Source organism: Octodon degus, unplaced genomic scaffold, assembly GCF_000260255.1.
Source record: "Octodon degus isolate 3935 unplaced genomic scaffold, OctDeg1.0 scaffold00015, whole genome shotgun sequence".
In the NCBI taxonomy this organism is placed as follows: domain Eukaryota; kingdom Metazoa; phylum Chordata; class Mammalia; order Rodentia; family Octodontidae; genus Octodon; species Octodon degus.
The window spans coordinates 14,782,959-14,794,267 of NW_004524591.1; the positions used below are offsets into that span (position 1 = coordinate 14,782,959).

The 11,309-nt window shown below is 40.2% G+C and overlaps 1 protein-coding gene across 3 annotated transcripts in view; it reads right to left on the minus strand.

Moving 5' to 3' along the window:
* Osbpl3 (oxysterol binding protein like 3) overlaps window positions 1-11,309 on the minus strand; it is a 175,474-nt gene that overhangs the window by 57,643 nt on the left and 106,522 nt on the right. For 2 of the 3 annotated variants that reach the window (XM_004626472.3, XM_023709925.1), the window contains exons 6-10: window positions 10,387-10,554; window positions 9,498-9,621; window positions 7,691-7,794; window positions 7,400-7,492; window positions 6,215-6,371 (exon numbers count right to left, since the gene is read on the minus strand). In XM_004626472.3, the coding sequence (XP_004626529.1) occupies window positions 6,215-6,371; window positions 7,400-7,492; window positions 7,691-7,794; window positions 9,498-9,621; window positions 10,387-10,554 (646 nt within the window). The remainder of the gene's footprint in view (window positions 1-6,214; window positions 6,372-7,399; window positions 7,493-7,690; window positions 7,795-9,497; window positions 9,622-10,386; window positions 10,555-11,309) is intronic. The other variant, XM_004626473.3, reaches the window with a different exon arrangement.

The window sequence follows — 11,309 nt, forward strand, 5'->3', positions numbered from 1 at the left end:
TAAGAGTTTGTCTTAGATCTTGGAAGCTTGGGACTTGGACTTTTCAGTGTTGCTGAAACTGGCAGGACTTTGGCAACTCTTAGAGATGGACTAAAATGTCTTTTGCATAAAAGGTTGTGCACAAGTCTTTGGAGGGCCAGGGGTAACATGTCATGGTTCTAATGTAATGCAATGTTCAATTTGTAAAATGTTTAAGCATGTCTGTGTACCTGAAAATTTGGCTTAAAAAAAGTGTATGTCTAGTTGCCAAGTTGACAAGGGGTGGATTGTATTAGTTGATACATTGTGTCAACTTGGCTGAATCAGCTCCTTCAGGTGGGCAGGGCCCAGGAATTGAGAAAGGCAGGAAGCCGCCCTGCCTGGTTTCCTGCCGCCCAGCCCAGCTTCTGGAGAAGTCCCAGTCTTCGGAGGAGCTTGACCTTCACAGCGGAGCCACTTTGGAGGAGCTCCTATCTTTACTGTGGAGCGCTGGTCTTCGCAGTCAGCGCAGAAGGAAGAGAGAGGCTTGATGGACGCCCCTGCATCTGCTGCTGCTCCTCTGCTCTTCATTGTTTTCTGCTGCATGAACTGCTGTTGTTTGCCTTGGAGCCAGGGGAATATGGACTGAACCCTCCAGTAACTGTGAGCTAAATAAATCTTTCCTTCCTTCATTTTGTGTGTCAGGTATTTGTCCCAGCAACGAATAAAAAGTAACTAAGACAATGTGGTATCATTTTGATATAACTAGCTTTTGATTTAATGCTTCTATAAACTCAAGACAGTTTAGAAAATGACCACTCAAAATTACAACTCAAGAAAAAGACTCCAGGAACAAAAGAAGTTAATACATAATTTAATTTTATTCTACTTTTAGCTTTTATATTTGGAAATTATTTCCCTCACGTATTTATAAAGCATTTCTAAAGCCTCACTTGCCACCCCCACCCCCACCCTCACCCCCACCTCCTACAGAATGTGAATCTCCACTTCATTTGGCTATGTTGATCACTTCCGTCCCTGAGGCAGCTCATCCTCTTGCTTTCCTGCCCTAAATCTGCTCACCAACATCAGTCATTCTATTTCTGCTGCTAATAGGAAATGTCCTCATAAAATCTACTTGTAAGAATAAGCCACAGTACACGTTTTCTGTTTAGTGTAAAACAATCATAGACAGTGACAGAATTTGAGAGCCAAAGGAGTCAGGACAGGCAGTTTAGGACATTTAACAGAAGAAGCAACTGAGGGCTGGTTGGCCAGAGAAGTCAAGGTCCCAGCAAGTCAGTAACATAGAGGTCACCTTCAAAGAAGGCTTATTATTTACAATGTTTCCTGAAGAATGGTTCTTGGGGCTGGCAAGATTGCTCAATGGTCTAACATGCCTGATTAGGTAAATTTAGACAAATGCACAGGGATTGTGGTTCAATCCCCGGCACCACATGCTGTGCCAAGCCTGACCCCAGGATGGGCTGAGCCAGCCACAAAAAAAAAAAAAAAAAGAATGGTTCTTGAGGACTTCAGTCCTAGGATATTACCAGCTGGAGGTGTTGAGGGGCAGTGGGGACCTTCCTAAATAACATGCAAACTCACTCAGGTATAGTTAACAGGTTGTCTACTGCAGGACTACTCAGGGACTTTACTATCTATAATCCCCAGTATAAATCCAAAGAGAACCATAGCTAGCAGTGTATTCCAAACATTTTTAATTATGCTAGCCTTACTTTGATTTTTAAGTACTTTATGGATAAAATGTTCTATAAAACATGTTTGGGGAAATTTAAAAGCTAATATACAAAATTAAAATTATTTATGACTTTTAGGATTAATATATTTTGTTCTGTTATATGGGTGCCAACACATACACAAAGCTAGAAACATGAACCATGGGAATGAGTTCATTGTAGGTCATAAAACTCAAGCTTAAGAGTCTATCACATAGAACACAAACTTTTAAAACTAGGATAGGTATATGTTAGTTGCTTACCACTTGATCTACAAAATGAAGACAATTCAGATAAATTTAACAAGTTTAAATTCACACAGACTGCATTATACCAGTGGGGTTCTTGCCTTTAGTTCAGCTGCTTCAGCATTATAGTCAACAGAATACAGATGCAGTCAAAACAGTACCATAGGCATTGCCAGCAACAAAACCAGGCTTATACAGGAAGAAAGGTCAAAATGCTTTGCATTCCAAGCATGCCAGAGTGAAATCACACAAGGTCATGGACTTGGGGCAAACCTGAAAGCTGTCTTTATTCCACAGGGTTCCTAAAATAGCACCTGTGTAAAAGAGACTTCTTAAAAGGGTGATAAGAAGCTCTTTCAGTCTCGGCAAGAGTATTTCAAATCGATCAGAAGCACAATGCATCTCCTCAGGCTCCCCTATGGAAGTCATCCTCTAAGCCCAGGGAGCTCAGGCAGCTCTTGAATAAACACACTCACTTGGACCTTCCTTGGGGCACTAACCCTGGCCTCACCCGGATGCCTGGCAGTGCTGTACCCAGCTGATTTCACAAAGCCCCAAAGACAGAGGAGCTGACTGGGAGCCCATTATAGACGCAGCAAGGTAAAAACCTCTGCAGGAGGACCAGATTGATGGGTCACTTAATAGGGCCACTACTGCTCCATTGAAGAAGTAGCTTGGCAACATGAGTGGAAAGCCAGAGCTTCTCCCTTTGGCAGGGAAGCACTGTTTTCTCACTGATTTAAAAAAAAAAAAAAATAAAAGTCATATTGTTAAAAATAGAGTTTTATAGGAATGTCTTCCCCTAAAACCTATAATGCTCTAATTGTAACTGATTCTCTGAATTCTGAAGAATAACCAAAGGTATTTGTTATGGCTTCTGTCTAGTTGTCCCCCCCCCCAAAGCCTCATGGGGCGGGGACTTCTAGAGTTTGAAATTAATTTATGATCCACTGGAATTATGGGTCTTAGTACTGCTGGGATTATGAAAGCTACACCCAGCCTGAGGCAGATAGCCTGAATGTAACATAAGAGAGAAACAGACTTCCTGTGTTGCCAATGTTGCCACTACTCTACTCTGCTGTTTTGCTGCTTTCTGCCTCCATGAACTGCTGCCCTCTGCCGTGTACCACTCGGCCTTGGAGCCAGCTGAATATGGACTGAAACCTCCAGTAACTGTGAGCTAAATAAACCTTTCCTTCCTTCATTTTGGGTATTGGGTATTTGTCCCAGCAATGAGAGAAGAGTAACCCAGACAGAATTCTTTCAAGAATACATTTCAAGAGCTTTCAAGGAGTGGGCCAGGGAGTGTCTCTCTAAATATACAACTCTACTGAATTCCAAACCACTGAGAAATTCTAATGGTGACTAAGATAAAAGTCAGAGGGAGTAATCTATACAAAGCATGACATAGGTTCCTTATAGCCAACATGTTTTACATTTGAATCAATAATACAAAGGAAAAAAATAATACAAAGGAAAGAAAATATGGCATGAAGAAAAGAAGGTAACAGTGAGAATATCTTTTTTCCTTCCACCTCAAATGCTACCCTCCCACTTAAAGCCTTTTAATTCATTTCCTCTTTAAGCAAATATAAAAATTTTATTTAAAAGATAAGCAAAAATGGTAAATACAACTCCAGCCTCCATCACTAAAATACTAGTGTACATTTTCCTAGACTTTTTAGTGTGCTCATATATGCCAGAAGTATACTTATTTTGTTCCAAAAATTGGGATTATACCTATATAGCTTTAAACCTTATATTCAACCCAATGTAAATCTTTCGTAAATCTATAAATAAGAATCCTGGCTATCTCATCTATAAGGGCAGTGTGATATCAGGAAAGGTATCCTAGAGTGGAGCAGGTCAGTATTCAAGTCTCAGGCTAGCTGCTTTGGAGCTGCATGGCCCTTACGAAGGCCTCTAGCTTCTCTAAACCTCACTTTTTATATATGAAACAGATACCAGTATTACCTATCCCATGTGTTTATGCTAGAATTAAATGAAACAATGCATATAAAGTACTTAACAATGCCTGACATAATGGCTGCTTGTTCAATATAACATAGCTATTATATATGCTGAGTTTTTCTATGGTATAATAATACTGCGTTTAAAAAGACTCCAACCCCTTTTCTTAGACATTTAGGTTACTTCTTATTTTTATTCTGGACTTTTATTAGACTCACAGGAAGTTGCAAAAACATTGCAAAAGCTGGGAGTAGGGTTGCAAGTCTCTAATCATTGCACTCAAATAAGAGGCTAAAGCAGGAGGCCTGAAAGGTCGAGCTCAGACTTTCAAGTTGTATGGATAACATAAGACCCCATCTCAAAATAAAAACAACAAAAAACTCAAAACAAATATAAAAAGTCTCACATTACTAGGCCTATGCGTGTTTCTCTACATGCTAACAGCTTACACAAGTAGTACACAACATAAAAACCAGGACAAGATTTCACCACATTCACACACTCATTTGTAATGTGTGGACAGAATGTCAATACAGTCTCATCACGTGTGCAGATTGTTGTGACCAGCACCACCATCAGGATACAGAATTTGGCATCACTATCAAAACATGTTATAATCACACTCACATTCCTCCTCTGTTTTCTTCCCTAACTTCAGGTAACCACCAAATTCTCCCTCTCGATATCATTTTCAGAGTTATAAGCAGAAACACATACTTTGTAAATATTAGAGGTTGGCTATTTTCACTCAGTGTAGTGTCCTTTAGGTCAATTTGCATCATTGCATATAACAGTGGTTTGTCCCATTTTATTGCTGACCAGTAGTATGGATGGATCACAGGCTGTTTAACCATTTAACTGTTGGAGGACAACGAATTGTTCTAATTTTCAGCTAATACAAATAAACTTGCTGTAAATGTTAGTGAATACGTTTTTTTGTGGACATAAAATTTCTCTTTTAATTATTTTTTTTAATGTATTCGGTACAGGGTCTCACTATGCAGCTTTGACTCATAGTGATCTTCCTGTTTCCACCTCCCCAGTGATGGGATTACAGGGGTGTGCCACCACGCCTGGACTTGGTGGCTGGCTCAGTGTGCCTGGGGTGGGGCCAGCGCAGCATGTGATACCAGAGATTGAACCCTGGTCCCTGTGCTTGCTTAAGCAGGCACTCAGTCTGCTGAGCTATCTCACTGGCCCTTAAAATTTCACTTTTTTGAGATAAATATCTAGGAACATGAGTGCTGGGCTCTATGCTAAATACACACTTAGTTTTATTTAACACTGCCGAACCATTTTCCAGAATGCCACATCATTTTACATGGTCACCAGCAATATATGAGACATTTAGTTTCTGTGTATTCTCACCAGCATTTGGTACTTATTCTAACAGGTATTCAGTGATAAATCTGCATTTCCAAAATGGCTAACAACATTGAATACCTATGTCTAACCTTTGATGTAATGAACAATGGACATATTTAGTTTTTTTTTTTCCAAAGTTTTATTGATAAACAGCAATGAGACAGTTTCAAATCAAATCGGAAGTACAGTTTCAACAAATAATACACTGCATATATTCTTCTTAGTGGTTAACTGCTGTACAAGATGCGGACTTGTGATCCTATTTACAAACACCATTAGAACAAATCATTCTATTCATTAAGAGAATGCAACTATATATCTATCCTAACCACTTTGAATACACAGATACAAAATGGACATTCATCGGTATATGTTTGGATAAGTTTTAAATTAATTTCTACAAATGGATTCTTCAGAGTAGAAATGCTGAATAGGACAATTAAAAAAATAGCTGGAATGTAATATAATATTGCTATCCAGAAAAATAGCAATTTGTGTTCCCGCCAGCATCAAACAAAGTGCTTAGCTTTTAAAGTATTATTACCACTCAGTATTACTCTTTTTCATATACTTTGAATAATCTATAGATTATTTACAATAACTAATAAAATGTAAATGCTATGTAAACAGTTGCTATGCTGTATGATCTAAAAAGTAGTAACAAGTACGTTTGGTGCAGACACAGCTTTTTAAATCTGCAACTGGTTGGATCCAAAGGTTCTGCCAACTGTATACCAAGCATTTTTACTGTTTCTCCGAAATGTTAAAAAGAAAACTCATACATCTCTTCTACCAGAAAAATTAAAAAAAAAAAAAGCCCAAACGCTTAATGTAACAGAAAATGAACTGATTCAGCTGCGTTCTCCAAGCACAAATTTAAGCATGCACTATACATTTTATCAAACATCAGGAAGAAGAAAGAAAACCATTTACCTTTATGGGCAATGTGACACAGGTCTTCTTGCATTTTAGAAAATTCTGATGAGGTTTCGGAGCCATCTGAATAGTTTTTCTCTTCTCCAAAATCTAGTGTTGACAAATTAGGATTGGAGGAATGTAGTCTCAAAGGGCCAGAGAAAGGTTTAGGGACCTAAAGTGACACCAAAGGGAAAGATTCTTGTTCAGATACAGACTGTTCAGAGTATTTATTTGATTCTAAGATTAGAGCTTACTAAGAAGGATCATTTTATGAGTCTTTCTACTGAATGGCAGGAGAAAATATATAAACTCAGGAAAATACTGTCCACAGCTAAAGTTATATTTGAAAGCCACAGTTAAAACTGCTGGGCTTTCTCATGTATACTCTTCGTTTCTCCTGGCTGTGACTGCCCAGAAACTAGGCTGTTAGCAATGCATAGGTTCAAAAATGCTTTTCTTGATTTGCACATGGGGCTTCTATAAAGCTATCTAACTACTCACATTTGTACACAGACCATTATTTACTTTACTAGCAGTTGAGTTCAGCTCATAAGTGCTTTGAGCCAAAGCATACACAAGATTATATCAGATGATTTTTTAAAAGCTTGGGATTAATTTTGACTTTTAACAATGCTGCAATTTAATGTCCAACAGTCATCCTGCAAAACTTGGCCGGTGGCTTCGCTGTGCCCTGGGAAAGAGAGCTTCTTGCACAATACAGTGAGCCTGTGGTGAGGTAAGGGAGTGTGGAGGAAAGTGCCAAGAGAATCCGCACAATGTCCTGTGCTCGGAGGCTGGGGCCTGTGGGCTCAGAGGAAGATAAATCCACTGAGCTTCAGCAGGACGGTGGGTCACAGCACTGGGCCTCTGAAGCCACAAGCAGGGAACATACTTCCAGGGAAGTGGGCAGGCAGGCTCAACAGTAAAGTAGCAGAAGCTGAAAGCCAGTAGTAATTCATCTGACTCCATGATATCTTCTTTAGAAAACATCCCTTCTTTCTCCCCAGTGTCCATTAGAACCTTATGCCTATCCCCACATGACCTAAGTACGGAATGCTTCCCCCTGCACAAAATATTAGCGAGAACAGCTCCGGAACACGCATGGTCTAGGTTCCTCTTGGGGTCACAGCAGCCCTAGCATAGGACATGCAAAGCAGGCCAAGAGGAAAGCAGTCTGTTGCAGGTGGAGGCAGTGGTTACCTGGAGCGTTCCTTTAGTATCTTTGCCAATAGCTCTGGACCGCCACCTCTTGTGCGATCTTTTTTCCTTTTTGGGACTTTCAAAAGCTCCACCCTTTTTTTTAAAACAGGAAAGAGAGCACAGACAATAAGGTCCACCAAACTGCAGGGATAAATGCACAGCAAAGTGACCACCTCCATCCCCTTGAGCTGGGCTGAAGCAACAGGACAGACAACATTCCACTGTTAGTCCAAGGCTGGGAGGTAAAAGGAAAGCAGAGGCAGAAGGTGAGCAGAAGAGGGGTTGGCGAACCTGTATGGCATTGATGGCTGGTGCTGAGTAGGTGCGGTGTAGGACGTCCATGTTTTGAAGGAGCTGGCTCATCTCCACCAGGTAGGCATGGCAGTGCGCCAGGTCTACGAGAGAAGCAGGAGAAGGTCAGTTCTCGACACTGAGGGGATCGCTGTGCTGGCACCAGGGACTTTTCTTACTTTTCTACATTTGATTTTCCATTTGGATGGCAAAAGATTTTGCCTTGTTTTACAAAAATGGCTACAGACTCTAAGGGTTAATGGAATGGATCTGGACAACTCGGTTGCCTCCATTTGAATCTACTCACTGAACTCTAGGGTACATGACATAATTTCTCTATGCTTCAGTTTCCTCAACTGGGAGACAGAGACAATTACATAGCTAGCTCACAGAGTTAAGGGAATTAATGAGTTGATATGTGGAGAGCACTTAGAAAAGTGTCTGGACTGTCAGAAGAATTCAGTAAATCAGCCATTATCGTTATTATCAACAGCAGCAATGGCATTGTTATTCGTAATCCAGCAACAGCAGGCTGCTGCTACCCACTTGCAAGGCTAGTTACATCAAAAGGATAAAACTAAAATAAAATTGTACCAGTCTCTAAAAATAACTGTTGATCATGGACCTGCATAAAAACTGTGATGAGCCTCTGGAGACAGACCTGAGATAGCTCAAGTAATCTCACAGTTGTAGCCACTAACCATAGGCGACACTTGTGGTTCACTAGATGTTGATGAATGTTTCTCCTGAGGAATCCAGGCCCAGAGGTCTTAGGATTATGGCTTTAAATGTTCCTATCACCAGAGTCACCTGGAGCATTTATGCCATAGATCTTTAGGCTCCAACCCCAGTTTGGGATTCAGTACATCGAGGCTGAGTTTGAGAATACGCATTTCTAGTATGTCCCAAGGCAGGACTGATGCTGCTGGTCCAGATACAGTACTTCAGGGGCCACTTTGTCAAGCTGTTAATCAATAAAGCCCATGAATATATTTACTGGAAGGGTTAAGACTGCACAGCCCCAGTGGACACATCTATACATTCACAAGATAAAGAGCAATTCTCAAGGTTACCACCTTGTATTGTTTCTTAATATGGTTCTCAACCATAGCTACACTTCAAAATCAGCAGGAGAAATTTTTAAAAACTACATATCCCCATGCTCTATCCCAGACACTCTCAAACCCATTGGTGAGCTTTCTTTCCATTTTTTGGCTGAGTCTTAGGTTGTGAACACTGAGCTTCATTGTGGTTAGAGTGCTCGACCCAGCTCCTTCACAAAATCTACTAGAAAACTATGAACCACCAGTGCTCCCAAGGCTCACCTCAGTCCAGTGAGAAAAGGAGAAAAGGCCTTAGCATGGGTATTCCTGCATTTTAAAGTTTCTCTTGGTAATTTGAATGTACAGCTAGAATAGAGAACACATACATGGGGGAGCTCTCCATTTGGTCACCCAGTCACCTCTAGGGCAGAGTCACAATTGAGGATGTCCACCAGAATCATTTCTAGTTCTTAAGAAAAACAGAGCTACACAGCCCCATCCCTGGAGATTTATTTATGGGCTTAAGTGAAAATCAAATACTAAAAGACTAGAAAAAGAAGCCAGTCTGCACACAAACCCAGGCAAAGATATAAAACTCTACAATGAAAGTATCTTCTGTTGATAACAAGTATGACCTCAGTTAGCAAAGTATGGGAAACACTGTAGAGAGAGAAGGGAAGGATACAAAGTCAGCTAAGTCTGATGCAAAACCAGCTCACTTCATAGCCAGATCAGAAAAGAGAGAAGGTTTCAAATCACTCTACCTTTTGAGCATTTCTCCATGTCCTCCGAAGACTGTAGCCATAATGGAACTCGCGCCTCACCACCACAAGAAAATGATAAATTGCTTCCAGTTTGAAATGAATTCTGCTTTGATATACTGCTACACTGTTCCATAGAGAATGAGACCACATTATAAATGAAAACAGAGACTAGCAGGGACAATTGTCCTTTAGTCCAAATTGTATGCTAATGGATGCTTTCTGCTTGTAACAGGACACTTCTAGTAAAGACCTTATAGGGAGACACTGATACCTCTGGCTAGCACCACAGCCTGGCCATGCCACACTATAATACCTCAGATGACAGCTCCTTTTTTTTTTTATGTCAAATGATATAAACATTTGGACATATTCTACAATTCTGTATGGCCATACACATACCTACTATACTGTATAGCCAGGAAGAAAGCCAAAGTTGACTGGTCAAGAAAGAGATAGAGCCTTCTGAGATATGATGTTGTTTTTTGTTTTGTTTTTTGTATTTAGAACAGGGTCTACAGAGTCTCATTACATAGATCGAACTCGTAGGGATTCTCCTGTTTTCAGTCTCCCAACCGTTAGGTTTACAGGCGCGCGCGAGCACGCCCACTGTCAATGGCTGTCTCCGTGCGCCCTGGGGGCGGGGCTAGCACAGCACGCCAGGGATCGAACCCCACGAAGTTCTTTAAGTTGTTCTTCTTTCTCTCACTGTTGACAGATGCTCATCTGGTCCTGCTTCTGACAGACTCAGTGGGTAAGATAAATTCAGTGCCAGCACAACTTCCTAACTCCTCCCCACATACCTTTCTTCAGACTCAGCTCTCAAAGTGGGCCTCGCCTCCTACAAAGCCGCCCCTTTCTTTTAGATTAATTATTGCTAAGTTCTCATTACCTTCCTACTGGAAATGGAGTCAAATGCCCCAGGTGCGGAATCTGTGATGGTAGACCCTGGATAAAAGTGATTTACTTCCCGTGGAAACATGGCGATTTCATTCTGACGATACATTCTGTGGTGACGGAGTTTGGCTACCCACTCATCAAAGACTTCTTCTGACTTCACCTAATATATGTTAAGTTGAAAGAAAAAAGTAAAAGTCACTTGCTGAAAGAAACAATTATTCACCAAATTGAGGTACAAATTTTGCTGACACATGCAGAAACAGTCTCTACTGATTCCCTTTATATTTCTGTGCTCTACTGGAAAAAGTTTGCAGAGAATATATGGAGTAAAAATGATCTTCATGAATTTAGGTTTTGAGAGTGTCCAAATGCTACATAACTTTTAAGAAAGGAAAATCATGCCAGTTATATATAAACAATAAAAGATGAAATTCACATTAATTTGTCTCCTCAAGTGTTTTCCAACTCTCCAGTCCTAGATTCTTCTAGCTCTACTGAATACATCAGCATCATTTTTCTTTCTGAACTCTTTCATAATTAGGACTTTCCAAATCGGTCTTCCCTAGATTGGAATGAATTAGTAAACTCTTCTTAAAATATTTAACTTTGTTCACATACTCTGTCAAAGGATACATTGTTGAGGAGTGTATGTTAATGAATATGAAGATTATTTAAAAAAGCATTTTCTAGTCATAAACAGAAAAATCTTATAAAGCATTATTAAACACCATCATCATTACTATACATACATTTAGCCATTTTCTCCATGAGTGACTATCAATTTATAATTTCCATGAAGAATCCTAATTAATTAGTTTTATAAGAAAATATTTTTTGAGGGCTGGTCAGATAGCTCAGTGGATTAAAGTGCCTGCAAGCAGGCACTTTTTAATCCCCAAGCTCACCCTGCGAGCT